Here is a 15,932-nt window from a genome sequence, read left to right on the forward strand (position 1 = left end):
GAAGTTCTTTATTTTGAAATTTGTAAATAAAAAGTTATATAATCCGATAGCCATTTAGAAAGTGTAGCTTTAGAGACAGGGGATCCTTTCTTCAAATCTGAAGAACAAACAAATAACTGATCCGATTTTTGTAATTCTGCAGTTATATGTAAGGGAAATTGTCTACGTACATGTACATCCAGATGATGGGACATGCACACTGCCTTGTTCTCATAATTTGGGAAGAAAACTGGTAATTCCACACTTTGGTTCAAATTTCTCTCTGAAACCACCTTAGGTAAAAAGGAGGGGTTCGTTTGCAAAAGCAGATTTATGGACAACTGACACCCTTATAGCAGAGGTGATTGCTACAAAGAAAATTGTTTTCCAAATCAAAAATTTTAATTTGCAAGATGATGCTGGTTCGATGGGAGGAAAAACTATGTGGGACAGAATAAAATTTAGGTCTCATAGCAATGGAGGGTCTCCGACAGGCCATCTTAACACTGCAAAGCCTTTCTCAAGGGTACCAAATTTGAGATGCATTATATTGGAGCCAGAGTCTCCCAAATGAAAGTTTGAGATTGGTCGAGATCATTGCTAGCTGAATCCTAATAGTAGCTGCAACTGTACGGTCACTGGAGAGTTTTGTTAGGAAGTCCATAATGAAACTAATCGGAGCAGAAAAAGGATAGACATGATTATCAGTAGCCCATAGGCAGAAAATTTTCCATGAGCTTTCATAAATCTCTCTCGTTGAAGCCTTATCAGAAGAGATTAGAAATTGTTTAACTTGAGAGGAGAGGGTAGGAAACCTGGCTACTGTTGGAATTGGAGCAGTCATGCTGTCAGTCTGAGTGTCTGAAGGGATGGGTGGAGTGCTCCCGATGCACGAGTTAGGTCTGGAACTGGGTTGAAAATCCAAGGCTCCTCCTGAAGAGGAGGCCACAGGATGGGGAACCAGATTTGGCAAGGCCAGTATGGAGCGAGGAGTATAAAGTCCCTTACCAAACAACTGACTTTCTGAAGGACTTTGGGAATTAGTGGAAAAGGGGGAAGTGTAGGAGTCCGCCAGGGGCCAATCATGAACAAGTGCATTCCTTGGTGACTCCCCCGGAGGGGGGGGGGGGGTGAGGACAAAGTAGCTGCTGCATTAGGCATTCATAGAGGTCACAGCAAGGCTGGCCCCATTTTCGGAAATGCTTTTCCACTGCTTCCTGTTTCAGAGACCACTCGTGAGGCATCAGAATTGCTCTGCTGAGTCTGTCCACTACCACGCTGGATCTCCCCGGGATGTGCACTATTGGAAAAAGTTGGGAGGTTGCCCATTACCCTACTCTCATGGCCTCTTGACAATGGGGCAAAGATCTGGTTCCTCATTGTTTGTTTATATACCATACAACTGACATGTCAGTCTGGATTGCAACGGTTCCCAAGGGAAGAGCGTCCTGGAATGCTTGCAATGCTAAAAGCATAGCTTTCATCTCTAGGACATTTATGCACAAGTGGGCCTTGTGATCCTGCCAGATGCCTTGTACAGTGTTTCCCAGATAATGCCCCCTCCAGAGGTGTCTGTGGTCACTGTGGCCACTGGTTGGGGAGAACAAAAGGTCGACCTACAGTCACTTGAGTGGAGTGTAGCCACCATCAAAGATCCTTCTTGTAAGGTTCTGTGATTATTTTGAGACACATTGGCAGTTCTTGCATTGACCACAGAGTAGAATTCTCATATGCAGACGTGCTAGGGGAACAAAAAAATCACCTCTGCAGCCATGATCCCTAGAGCCTTGAGAACCATCTTCACTTGGGCTTTCTTCCTTCTTATAAGATATCTCACCTGGTGCCAGAGAGCTTGGATACTTTCTGGCGGAAGTTTCGCTGTCATTTGTGTTGAGTCTGATTCTGCCCCTATGAATACCACATGCTGAGAAGGCACTAAAAAGCCAGTCATCCAAGTATGGAAACACCCAGAATCCTATAAGTCTCAAGTGAGCCGTTACTACTGCCATACATTTGGTGAACACTCTAGGGGCTATAGTGAGGGAAAGGGACAGAGCTTGAAACTGGTAGTGATGGGCTCCCAGTCGAAAGCGCAAGTGTCTCCTGGACTGCCAGTCAATTTTTATGTGGTAGTACACATCTTGGAAGACTTAAAGGGTTCCGCAAAGTCACATAAGCGCATCCAAGAATGTCTTCTTAGGGAAATTCTGGAACCCGCTGCTCTACTCACTCCATCAGCTGCATAGAAGAGTCTCATGGTGGCATTAACAACTGAATTTAAGGTAGAGAAACTTAAGATACTTTGTCAGCAACCCATTCAGCTACTGAACCCTGGAAGGCATCCCCTAGCTCTTTCAGGAGACCCCTCACCAGCTCCTAAGTTCAAACGCCATTGGCACCAAGTAAGAAGGTGTTGGAGCCGATGGAGCTTTGTCTGATCCAGTAGCCTTTGGATTAGAGGACAGTTTAGGAATTTTGTAAGACGGATTCAATGCAGCAAAATTTTGTAGGACAGATTCAATGAAGTAGAAGAGGAAAGTCTATTTCCAGATTTGTCCGATTTAGAAGAAATCTTGCTCTTAAAAATTAGCAGCTATCCACTTTAACTTTAGTTACCCCTTTTTCATATTGAACTGCTGCAATGCTAACCCATTTTTTCATCTTACCTTTAAACATCTATTGCAAGACCACCAGTTATTGGACAGCCCGCATTCTGCCTCTCAGTAGTCATCTTGGGATTAGTGCTTCTGTTTTCCTCCTGGTGAGAGAATGAGCACAGGGACATTTTCTGGAGACTGCTGATCACCAGAAAGCTTAAGCGCTTCAAAGGCGACAGCTTGAAATTTGTGCTTACATTCTGCTCCTGGTGAGAGAAGCAGCAGAGTGCATGGATTCCTGTTTCTGGTTGGACACAGAGTGCCTTGTGCTTAACTTCCCCGATTGGGAAGACTGCTATTCAAGACATCTACCAGGAAAATGCTACAACTAGCCTACAGACCCATGCATCATCTGGGATAATTCTGTGGATTACCACACAGGCTGTAGCCCGCTTCTCATGTTTCAACTGGTGCTACAGTTTTGCTTCTAGAGACAGAAGAATGACAGGAGCATTGTATCCCAACAGAGTGAAGCTGTGGAGAGACCAGCACTAGTAATAACCAAGTAGTAGCTATTCAAGCAACTCCCCTATTTCATCATTCTTGACAAGCTAATTCTTTGTTTTCAGTAAGTACTGCTCAATTTCCAACTCCAGAATATTTACTGAAATACTTAATCCTAAATTTTCAGGGTCTACGTATCACTTTCCCTTCAAGTGTTTGGCTGTGCCCTGTACAGACTGACACCTTGAGTGAATTTCAGTAAAAGCACGACTAAAATTTCTCCAATACCTAGCTGCACACAGGACAACTAGTTTGCAGTGACAAGCACCGTCACCAGGGTTGCAAACCGAATACTCCTGACACTGCTTTATATTCTGACTCCAGCTATCTAACCAATAAACAAGGGTCTGTTGCAATGGATACGAACTTTCCAACTATCGCCATTACCAGAATATACACCAATTGATCAGTGGGTTGGAAACAGGCTACCACTTATTTTTATAGTGTTTGGCATACATGTGTGTAGTTTTAGGAGGAACCCACAGTTCATGCTTAAGTTTCTACAGTTGAAGACGTTTCATCTGTGACCCCAGTCTCAGATGATTCAGAAGTTAAAATGGACTGCGACTTTCCCCTCAATAGGTATTTTTCTTTTAAGGACTTTAGGTATCTTCTGATTTTCCTTTATCTGCAAATCTTCCCGATTTATCACTATAGCATCACCATTTAAACTATTGCCCTGGGTATCGGACATTGATAAAGATCTTGAGAAAAAAAAAAAAAAAAAAAAAACACTGCCATGACTTTGTATTCATCTAGCTTACTCTATTGGAAATTGCTGGCCTGTGAAAAAAAATGTAGTCAACTGAATGCTGCAATCTGCAAATCATTTACGCTTCTACAAAAAAAAAAAAAAAAAAAAGCATAGAAGCAATCTGTTGCACCAATCTCCAATATTTTTAAAAGATCACCTTAACCCCATGGAGTGCAATATCAGCCTTAGACATGCATGTAAAATCCACTAATACCATACTGTATTTTTGCCTCACAGCAAGAGGTTCTCTCGTTCGATTCTTGGCTGGAGTGCGGGGAGTACCTTCTGTGTGGAGTCTGCATGTCCTCCCAGTAGTTGGGTGGCGTCAGAAAGACATGCGTAATGGGCATGCCTTCGCTGAAGGTTGGACGTCGAGCTACTACCAATCATTAGTGGACTGGAGTTCCGCTGTGGCGACCCCTAACCGGGAAAAGCCAAGAGACAAACAACAAGTTTCAGATACTCCAGCAACTCAAAAGCACAATGTTATCACCATTTACTGTGAGCAGTATCAGTTTGAAACCCTGCAGCTCCCTACATGAAAACATCCAAATTGACCATCTTTGGCAAAGTCTCATGAAAACAGTAACTCCATTTCTGCAACAAAGGCCTTAAGGAACTTCATACCTCTGAAGTCTCCAGATAGGCCAATGTCTGGATTCCATTGAGTTTCATATCAGAGGATTCCATTGAGTTTCATATCAGAGGAAAAGCTCATTGGCTCTTCAAACGACAGCCTGGAATAAACTCTCTTTGGTAGAAAGGCTCGAGTAGAGAATTATGAAGGAGCTTTCTGTACTGATCCTTGGAATGGGCTTGTGCTGGCAAAGTGGAAATCTTGGCTGGCTGTTGTCTGGTCTTGATGGCTTTGGGAAGTTGACCGTATCCACATACTGCTGCTCTGCTCTCGTATTTTTTCCTTTCCTCATCAACAGTGGAAGACTTCTGACAATCAACTTCTTTCTTCCTGCCTTCTTCTACCCAAGGACTTACAAATTTCATACTGCTCCTTAAAGGTGACCCAGCTCCAAGAACACAGCCTTCATACTGTTGATGTCCTGAGGCAGGAGTTTGTTGCTACATTATTCACATTTCCTAAAACAGAGACCATGACCATTACATAGAGTAAACTAACACTACTAGAGGCAATCACTCTACACCAATAAATAGCACTAAAAAGGAACACTGTATATTAACCTTTTCCTAACCTCACACACTGGCTGAAAGCCTTAAAACGGGGAAGAAAAATCCAATACTGGGAATGTAACCCACAAATAAATCTACAAAACAACCTTACTGCAATACAAAAAAAAACTCTGCAATATAAAAACTCTAGTCATCTAAATGCTGAATAAACATATATGCTTGAGCCAATGAAGATAGCTTACAAAATTAAAAGGTGACAAATGAGATCCGCTGTAAACAGGGAACAGCAACACATTATGGGAGGTAAGGGAGAAGCCTGATGAATGCAGTCAGCTGTTTTAAAGTACTAGCTCCTAGTGGCAACTAGTTCCCATCCCATGAAGTTGATCGACTGGATAAGGTAAGCTCAGCAAGTGTAACTAACAGGAGGAAAATCCAACTCCAAGCAGAGAAAGACAAACTTCTGAAATATCGCTACTTTGGGGGAACAGGGAGGTTGGGCACAATGGTTTAAGAGGTTTTGGGAGATAAAGCGACTGGTATTTGGAACGCTTCATAATTCCCTCCACCTTGAATAAAGCCCTAGTTCCAGCCGAAGAAAAGCAACCCCAAAGCACGATACTGCCGCCACCATCCTTCACTGTGGGGACACTGTTCTTTTGGTGATAAAGTGTTTTTGCACCAAACTTACCTTTTGGAATTGTGGCCAAAAAGTTTAACCTTGGTCTCGGACCACAGCACATGTTCCACGTGCTTTTGGGAGAATTGATGTATTTTTATGCAAATTTTAGCCAGGAAAGGATGTTTTGCTGTGTAAGAGGCGGCTTCAGTCTTGCAACCCTACCCCACAGTCCAGACATATGGAGAATAAGGGAGATTGTCCTGTAGTACACAACCAGTACTTGCCAGAAATTCCTGCAGCTCCTTCAGTGCTGCTGTAGGTCTCTTGGCAGCCTCCCTGACCAATTTACATCTTATCAATTTTGGAGGGACGTCCAGCGCTTTGAAACATCACTGTTGTCCCAACTTTTCTCCACTTTTTTATGACAGTCTTCACTGTGTTCCATTGTATATCCAATGCTGTGGAAATTTTGTACCCTTCTTCTGACCAATACCTTTCAAAAATGAGATCCCTTTGATGCTTTGTAAGCTCTCTGCGAGCCACGCTTACTAGGACAGCTAAATTTTATCTGGTGTTAACCAGAGTCTAACTGATGGCAGGTGTACCCAGGAAATCTGAATGCTGTAATTAAATCAAAAGGTGCTTGAAAATATTAGTTTAAGGGTGTGCACACTTATGCAACCAGCTTATTGTACATTTAATTTTTTAATATTCCCCCCCCCCAACAGGTTTTTCAATTGAATTGTACAGGTTATGGGTCACATTAAAGGTGGGAAAAGTTTTGAAATGATTTAGTGTGGTCTCATTTTTTATATAACAAAAAAAATGACATTTTAACAAGGGTGTGTACACTTTTCATAGCCACTATACCCTTAAAACATATACATTTAAAATCTAAGGTGAAAGGGGACAGTTTTACATGGTACCAACTTTGGAACACACGTATAAAACAAAACAAGTGCAAAGTAAAGGCACACTATTTGCACCATGACATTTTTATTTGCACTACGATATTTTTATTAAACTTTATATCAAAGATAAGATTTGCCGCCTTTTACCAATTTCACTGTTAAGCTAAGGAGAAGGCACTGTTGACCATTCTGGATATGGTAGCAATTAAAGCAAATGTTAACGAATTACTGTCAAGTTTGACAAATGTGACAGACTGTCACAGCAAACTTCTACCTCAAAATGTCTATTAGGTGTCACTTTTAGCCCTCCCTATGGTTCAAAAGCTACCTGAAGGCTGTCTGTGGAACTCTCCTGCCAGACTCTGATCCATTTGTTGTTTTTTTCTCTAAAAGCTATCTTATGGGTAGGCAGCAACAAGATGATTGTGTGATCAGAAATGCCTATGTTGGGGTGCTTAAAAGGCTGCTTTAATATTGCTGTAAGCTTTGTCTAAGGTATTGCCCCCTCTGGTGGGGAAATCCACATACTGAAAAATGGGGTAGCACCTCCTGAAGCTCAGCTCTGTTGAAATCACCCATTATCACATGCAGGTTCTGTGGCTACTTGAATGATGGCTTCCCTTGATGGCTATCACCCCAGTGGAACTAGCGGCCATTATCCCCCACCACTGGGATACAAGAGAGCTTATTTCTGACCAGGGGTACCTTGACTGTCAACAGGGGAATGAAGAGACCCCTACAGAAAAAAAATCCAAAACAGGTTTCTATAAATGACTTGTAAAAGTTATACTTTTGTCCTTTAGATTTTTTTTATGAGGGTATTCAGATTTCAGTGTGTTATTTCAAACGTTAAGTCAGCCAAATGTGTCAGAAAAATAGTGGTTACCGCATTATTCAAAACAGATTAATTTTTTTTTTTGACATTTGTTAACCAGGTTAGTCAGACTGTGTAGAGACCCTTTTTCAGCAGAGACACTAGGAGAAAAGCTCCACAACAAAACAGATAGATAGTAAACAATAGTAGACAATTATAAAAAATTGCTTAACAGTGCTCACTAAAATATCAAGTGACTTAAATATCAAGTGACTTGTCATAATCAAATACTTTCTACAACCATCTATACATCACTTGATACTTTCATGAGCACTGCATCATAATAAAAATTCACTTTGATGCAGCTGTGCTTACCTTTCCCCCTATTCGCACTTGGGCCTGTAGTTTTGCTAGCTTTTCTTGATTCATGACTGTTTCTTTCATCTGAAATGAAACAGGAATACACTAGTTACATAACTGCATGCACAGTTACCTTAAAGACACAGAGCTTAATTTTTGGCTTTTTATGAGGCTCTTTTCTCTCAAAGTTCACCATTCCAACCAAAAAATGCCAATACATAAAGTGACTGCTGCTCTTCAACTGAAAAAAACAGGCTGCAGCAGACAGTTACACTGGCAAATGCTTAAAAATCACAAAATAAAAATGCAGTTATCCAATACCAATGTAAATTGACATGCATTTTCAGAGGAGTGTGGATAAAAATCTGACGAGACAGAAGGACCAATTAAAATCATGCATATGAATAGCAGCAACACACTCCAAAAAAATCACCCTCCCAGAACACCACACTAAACTTAAGGGCAGCCATTACATAAAATTAGTCTACTGCATCAATGTCCTGCCAAGGTTCTATTTGACAGGAACAATATATAAAAGTGATACTCAAACCCCAAAGCTTAACAAAATAAAACTTTTTAAGTTAATATGCTGCAGAATACCTCAAATTCAGACTTTAAAAGCCATTATGCAACAACACACAAATGTCCACCAAACTCAATTTCATCAAAATAACCTGACGCACTTCTACACTACAGCAAACACACCAACAATATAGACATCCTTGCACAAGCACCCTTTCCCCCCAAACACCACTGGCATACCTTTTTCAATAGGGACTTTTTTTTTTTAAACAAACTTTACACCGCCCTGTACAATCCGTTTGTTGTTAAGCTTTGGAGTATCTAGTTTTGGATAGGTTAGATTTTGATATTTTGCACAGGGTCCTTAACTGGAGGACCCCTTTCATAAACGCCTTACAAAGCCTCATGCAAATCGCTGCCAAGTGAAGTGCAACAGTGGAAATACTTGCTCTCTCTTGAAAAAGGGAGGAAAAGAACAAAACTATACCAGGGACTGAGGCAGAAAAAGGATCCACATTTCTGCTCTTGCCTAGACAGAAAACCATTTCCATTTACTGCTGCATATTTTCCTGGTAGAGGGTTTTTGGGAGGCCAAAATGATGCGTTTAATTGGTGATGCTAGTCTGAATTATTTATCACTGGAACAGGAGAAAACAAAAAGTTAGGCGAAGGGTTCTATGGTTTGGAAGCACCAATAAACTGGCCCAACGCTTCCTGGAATTCATAAATTCCAATGCCCATTTCCTGGAATTCATAAATTCCAATGCCCTGGACCAACTCATTCTTACCCCCACTAGAGGAAGCAACATCCTTGACCCGTTTATTATTAACATTGCCGACCGTTTCTCTACACCAATACTCAACTCCTCCCTGGGCAAATCTGACCATAAAACTAATCACCATGGAAATCCACATCTCACCCATACCCCCTTTTCAAAGGTAACCACCTTGAAAAACTTCTCCAAAGATAACTTTGGACTCCTAAAAACAGATGTGGCTAACTACACAGCACACATGCCAATGGAAAATAGCTGCACGACTGTCGAATCATACACCAATGCACTGTATGAAAATGTACACAAATGCATGAAATTAGCCATACCCAACATAACAAAGACGCTCTCCTCCAAAAAGAGAGCCAATCTGGTGGTCCCCTGCCATTAATAACTCTACAACTGAAGGAAAAAACAAACAGTTACAGAAAAAGGTGAAGTCCCAAGACTGGAAAAACTCCCTTATTAGCCTCAACAAAAAGTTGAAATCCCTCATCAAATCCTCTAAATCCAGCTACGAAGGCAGAATTGTGGCAGACACCAAAAAACAATCACAAAGCCTTCTATAGCTATATCAAGAACCTACATGGCAATACTCAGATTTGCTCAGGAGATACTGCACAACGGTACCTCCTATACTCAGCCAACAGACATTGCCAACATACTGCCCGACAGATTCAGTGCCAACGTTACCCCTCAGCCCCCCTAAAGGACCAATCACAATACTGAAAGAGTGCCAGACACCCAGCTTTACTGCAGCACAGGTTAAAGCTGCTTTGTCCAAGGCCAGGAATACAGCTTCCATAGGACCCAAAAATATCACTGGCTGAACTACAAAGCGAACTGGCACCACATCTGTGTGCCCTGTTTAGTCACAGCCTCACCTCAAGATTTGTCCCTACCGAATGGAGCACTACTAGTCTTCCCACTCTCCATAATGGGGGAGTGACTACAGACTCTGGGAATTATTGCCTCATTACCTGAACGAGTCCGATATGTAAAGCTATGGTTCATAGGTTGGTACTAGGCTACGGCCCTAGGGCCTATACAAGCCTAGCCATAACAATTCCCTGGCTATTTCTTCCCACACTATTTACTTCCCTGTACCCCTGTTGCGCATCATCACGGACCTGATTAACAAAGATACAGGAAATCTCCAATCTGTAGACCCGATGCAATTTGGCTTTGTGAAAGGGAGATCATGCATGCTCAACCTGGTTGACTTCTCAGTCACCAGGGCTATGGATGAAGGTAAGGCCTACAGCCTACCTCGATCAGGCCAAGGCCTTTCATACCATTCCTCACTCTGGAATTATTGATAAACTCACCAAACTAGACATCAGCCACTATATCACTAGGTGGGTTGCAAATTTCTCACAGATAGAACGCACAGTATGAAAAAAAGAAGCGGACTCCAAGTCAGACTGTCACCCGGTCACAAGTGGAGTCCCACAGGGATTGCCCTGGGTCCTCTATTGTTTGGCATCTACTTCTCAGAAGTCCAGGCCAACACAAAGGGACTCTGGCTGACCAAGTTTACACACGACTGTAAGCTGGGAAACATTATCAACTCGCCAAGTGATGCATATGTCCTACAGAAAGGATGTACGGACACCAATGACTGGTGTCAAAACCATGGCCGTAAGCTTAACACCAAAAAATATGCAGTCATCCCCTTTGTTAAAAACTCAGTTCCCGCTAATTAGCACATCGATGGGAGCACACTGAAGGCATTACAAGATCTGGGGATGCAGGTTTGACAGCAACCTCTCCTTCGACCACCACATTGCCACTGTAGTCAGAAAGTCCTATGTGGCACATCTCATTTCCAAAGACTTTGCATCCAGGAAGAGAGAGGTCATTGTCTCTCTCTACTCTTCCCTCAATAGACCAATCATTGAGTATAATGCCCCATTTGGCATGTACCTCATTCCGAGGAGGAATCTGAAGAGTCAGGTACTCCCGGAGGGGAGGAAACCTCCTGAAGGCTCGATCGGGATGGCTGACCTGTAACAGGATGAGAAGCCTCGCCAGCAGAGGTAGAGAGAGGCCGGGAGAGACCCAGACACCTGGAAAGCTGAGGGCTGAAGCACCCCCCCTCCGCAAAAGGGCAAAGTCCCGAGAGCACACAGAAATAACCCCCAGATGATACATATCCAGTACAGGTCCCTAGTGCCCAAGCATAAACACACCCCCTCGTGAATATAAGACATTTTCCCGACCGACGAGAGGCTTTTTTTAAATCCCAGCCAGTCTCAGACACATTTTACACTCACTAAAACTAATTCAACAAAAACTATACCTAAGCCCTACAACACAACAAGAACAAAAAAGCCCCCACACACACACACACACAACACACTAGGGGGGTATAAAAAAAATAATAGCAAAGCAGACTAAGCTAGACTACCAAAAACTAAAAAAAAAAAAAAAAGAAAAAAAAAAACCTGTATTTAAAAGAGCCAGAGCAACGCAACACACAACACCACAAGCAAACACAAGAGGAGAGCAAGAGAGATCTGGGGAAGAGAGAGCAAGGATTCCACAACTGTACAGGTGTGCCGAAACGTTACTTCACATAAAACAGGTTACATTATATGTACATTGTTTTCATTTTGTACAAGTAGCAAAGCACAGAAATGACCTTGCACAATGGTGTAACTTAAAGTAGCGAGTGTGCTTCCGATTCAGATGAGGTTAGTCTGAATTCAATATACAGCTAATTCTTTTAACTCAGGTTGCCAGGCTTGACTTTTTTTTTTTTTTTTTTTTTTTATGATTTGAAAAAAAAGTGCGTTATAAAAAATTTTTTTAGACTTTGTTTTAATTTAATTTTAATTTATATTAAAAAAATTTTTTAAAAAAAATATTAAAAAAAAAAAAAAAAAAAAAAAAAAAACATTACAAATTAATTTAAATGAAATAACAAACTAAAATGACAAAAATGACAAACATGGATTTGGAAAGGGTTTCAGTATACACTGACTAAACAGCTGCAAACCTCAACACAAAAACATACAGGACAGCTGCACATTGAAACTTTGTAGACACAGCATTAACCATTCAGACCATTTCCGACAAAGTTATTTTAAAAAAAAAGAAATTCAGAATTCCCGATTAAAAATTCAAAGTAGGTAAAAACCCAACTACCCCCACAGAGGTGTTTCATCACTTACTGTTATGCACTTTACAGTAATTGTCTACTGCTACACGGATACTATTCTACTTTGAAACAGCCATGTCAAGCTCTCTTACATCAAAGAGGAAAAGATATTTGAAAAAGACAGCTTGGACACATACAAAAAAGACTCCTTCGTATTTCTCTAGGTACAACACACATTTACAAACAAATAGTGTACTGCAACAAAAACTGTTTCAGATTAAGTGCAATATTGAACATCTGACTGGAGGGATTCCCCCCTTGCTATTTACCTAAACCTATGCATTTAAACCCAGTAAAGAAAGCCGCACACGAGGAAATAAAACCCACCAAGAATTGCACATCAACCTCTGTTTGTAGTATGCTGTGGTGAAGCAGACCAACTTCTATAAAAAGGCACAAGGCAACCATCATCAATTTAAAGTGGACACCAGGGGAGAATGGCATACAAAGAGGAGGTCCGAAACAGTTTAGTGCTGCAAAAAAAAAAAAAAATTATTCAGACACAAACAGGATGCATCAACCGTGGGTATAGGCTGCAAAGCAGACATACCTTCGCTTCAGCCAAATGGTTGCTGAAACAATACCCCCCCCCCCCAAAAGAACAAAATGCTCTGTTAAAAAAAAAAAAAAAAAAGCCTTTCATCTCATCGTAATCCAACACAAAAATAAAAAGACAGTATCCAGTACAAGACTCCTTGGGATAATCATTGACCGATCTCTTTCACATACAACCTAAGAACACACAAACTAGGATGACTACACAACCAAATCCTCCCAGACAGTGACGCTACATTAAGGTAGCCAAGTTTTCTAAGAATGTACCATACACATTTCATCACTACCCTACTCTTTGTCAACTCAGCTGGTTAAAAATTTTCCTAGTACAAACTTGCACCCAAGCTGAAAACTGCCCATAGAACAACCCTCAAAAAAAAAAAAAAAAAAAAAACAACAACACAACCATCATCTAGCCAGGAGAGGATCCATTAGGTGCAGCTTTGCGAGCTACCACTCTGACTTGCCCATACTATTGCTTTTATCACGTGCATGCACACTCACTGTAAACTTGACACAGTTTAGACTGAACACAGACTGCAGCAGTAAAACCATAATTTAAACTAAGAATTGTCATGTTAAAAATGTGAATGTCATGTTAATGTCTTTACATACCAAGTCCACCCTCCTCTACAAACACACTTTTTCATGTACCATAATCTGTACTAGAGTTACAAAGTTTTGTATTTTAGGTGGAGCCCCCCCCCCCCCCCCCCGAGAAAAGGGATTTCATGCCAGCTGGGAGGCTATAGGTTCTAGTCACACTCTAGGTGACTGGACTACTGACTCTGCAGTGCAGCAGTGGCAAGATTAGTTCTTGCTTCAGATGAGACTTTAAAAATGAGGTCACATCTGGTCTGCTCGAACTGGATGTAAAAGATCCCATGGCACCCACCAAAAAGGTTAAGGGAAGTTTCCCGATGCACCAGTCAAAATTTCTCCATAGTAGCAAATACCACCATGAGGTCCATCCTGAAGAAAGACCATTAGCTTAGTGGAACTATCCAGTCCTGCCAGACATATCACGCATCTAAACACAAAATGACGAAACAATATTTACTCGTTGCTCCTTAAATTACAGACCAAGTGGCAAAGCTGATTCTGTCTCAGAAGTCCAGTTTTCTACAAACTGGAAAACTGACAACCAACTGTATCTGCGACATATCCACAACCTTAAGCAGCATGCACCATGCATCCATTTTCTAAATGGCTTCTCGAAGGTTGAGGTAGCATCTACCTGGAAATGGCAGTCCACGCTTTCCTTCCCCAAAAAGTCGTCAGTTTATCCTATGGAATTCAGGCTTCACAGGCAGTTACTAGGGATGTGATCAGGGAGACAGAAAACTGGGCTAGGCTTCTCCGCTAACTGCCTGGCAAAGTGACAAGCACAGAACCACAAAGCAGACAAATGAAACTGATCAAGGCAAACCCAGGCACAAAGGAAAAAACATTTCTGTGGTAACTGCCTCACCAAGTCAGAGAAAAGCCAAGGTAATCTCTCTGGTCATAATATCAAAACCAATGGCCCTCGCTCTTCAAACATCTAGCAAACCACCATGAAGTTAGGTTTAAGAAAGCTATTGCAAAGCACTGTCAGCACACATTCCTAGTCTTTGCCAATTTTGGAGGTGGCGGCCTGCAGCTTTTTAATTCTAAGGCACCTTCAGTCATTTGAGTTGGAGACCATTGTCAGACAAAGACCTTCACAAAGTGAGACATGCTTATTTCACATCACTTTGTCAGAAAGCACTTCAACACTAATTCTTGTTTTTCATCTGAATGGTGAATTAGAAACACAGGACTGCAATAAAGTAGTGAATGTATGTTAAAGGAACCAACAAGCTTACTAATCAAACAGTTTAGGCATACATTAGGCCCAGTTATGATTCATTAGACACATTAACATGGGGGAATTGGAGATGCTGCTTGCAGTAAAATTTAAAAACTTGCAACAGTCAACTATTACCAAGAGATTCTTCAAGTATCAGCTTAATTACAAGTAGCAAAAAATGGCACCCAAGACACTACACCAGATTTCTTTCTTATTGCTTACAAAATGCTATGTATTACAACGGCTAAGGACCCAAAGGCATGAGAAGATGGAAAGCGTCAATTCAGTATTCCAGAAGTTGCTTATATGAATAGAAAGTACGCAACAAGGAAATAATTTTAAATGCACAAATTTAACACTGTCAGAGCCACTTTTTAAATCTTAATAATTACAAGCCATGAGCCTGAAATTAGGAAAAATAATACACTAAAATAGAAAGTGAAAAAGTTTTTTTTTTAATCGTAACGGTAAGTATGACATTTTGAAACAAAATTAGTTTTATCAAAAAACTCATAGTACTTTAGAATCAGAGAGATAGTTTCTCAGATTAACAAACTGCTTGTAAAATTAACACTTGGTCAGCAAATGGAGCCAAGCAGATTGAAAATGCACACAACTGTTTTAAACATTACCTGAAAAATATTTCACATGGTACACACTGCATATCGTTACTATAAATCAATACAGTAAGATTTGACCTTTATCTGGGAGGGTGGCCTAATGGTTACGGTGTTTGCCTTACAAACACAAGGTACAGGGTTTGAGTCTCACAGGGAATAATTGGCTAGGCTTAAAATGGTTCTCAAGGGCAGTTAGCCTAGTACTAATCTATGAACCTATAAGTGCACAACTGACCGGCAATATTTTGGTAACAAGAATACTCAAAAACATTAGTATTTAGCAAATGCACTTTTTATGCAAGTTAACCTGATTTAGTATTTGGCATTTAACATCTGAAATGACACCAACATCCTTTTGAGAAAAAGCAGCTGAACATATTTTAAAGTTCAGACTTCAAAAGTATTTGGTACAAGTCTGCATCTTATTCAGTAAAACACAGAAGAAATGTAAACAGATGATCTGCTGTGGCGACCCCTAATGGGAACAGCCGAAAGAAAAAGATCTTATTTGGTACAACACAGAAAATGTAAATTTGTTTTGACAGATTTATACATGTAGAAGGGGAAGTCACTGGCTGTGAGCATTCTGACATGTTTTTCTAACTGCAAGTACTCAGCTATCTTGAGTCAGTCTGCCTTGTAATACCAGGCCTCAATTTACAGACTGTACTACAAATCATAATGCAACAAATAAAGTGAGAAGTTGCAGCTCACTCTGCCA

The 15,932-nt window shown here is 40.9% G+C and overlaps 1 protein-coding gene across 1 annotated transcript in view; it reads right to left on the reverse strand.

Moving 5' to 3' along the window:
- BTF3 (basic transcription factor 3) overlaps positions 1-12,664 on the reverse strand; it is a gene marked incomplete in the record, with an annotated part of 242,152 nt that extends 229,488 nt beyond the window's left edge. Inside the window, 2 exon segments of the mRNA XM_044063948.1 lie at positions 7,763-7,831; positions 12,533-12,664. Of these exon segments, the coding sequence (XP_043919883.1) occupies positions 7,763-7,831; positions 12,533-12,649 (186 nt within the window).
- Positions 12,665-15,932: the final 3,268 nt, after the last annotated feature.

This window comes from Protopterus annectens, chromosome 2.part2 (genome assembly GCF_019279795.1).
Source record: "Protopterus annectens isolate FY-2018-M chromosome 2.part2, PAN1.0, whole genome shotgun sequence".
In the NCBI taxonomy this organism is placed as follows: Eukaryota; Metazoa; Chordata; order Ceratodontiformes; family Protopteridae; genus Protopterus; species Protopterus annectens.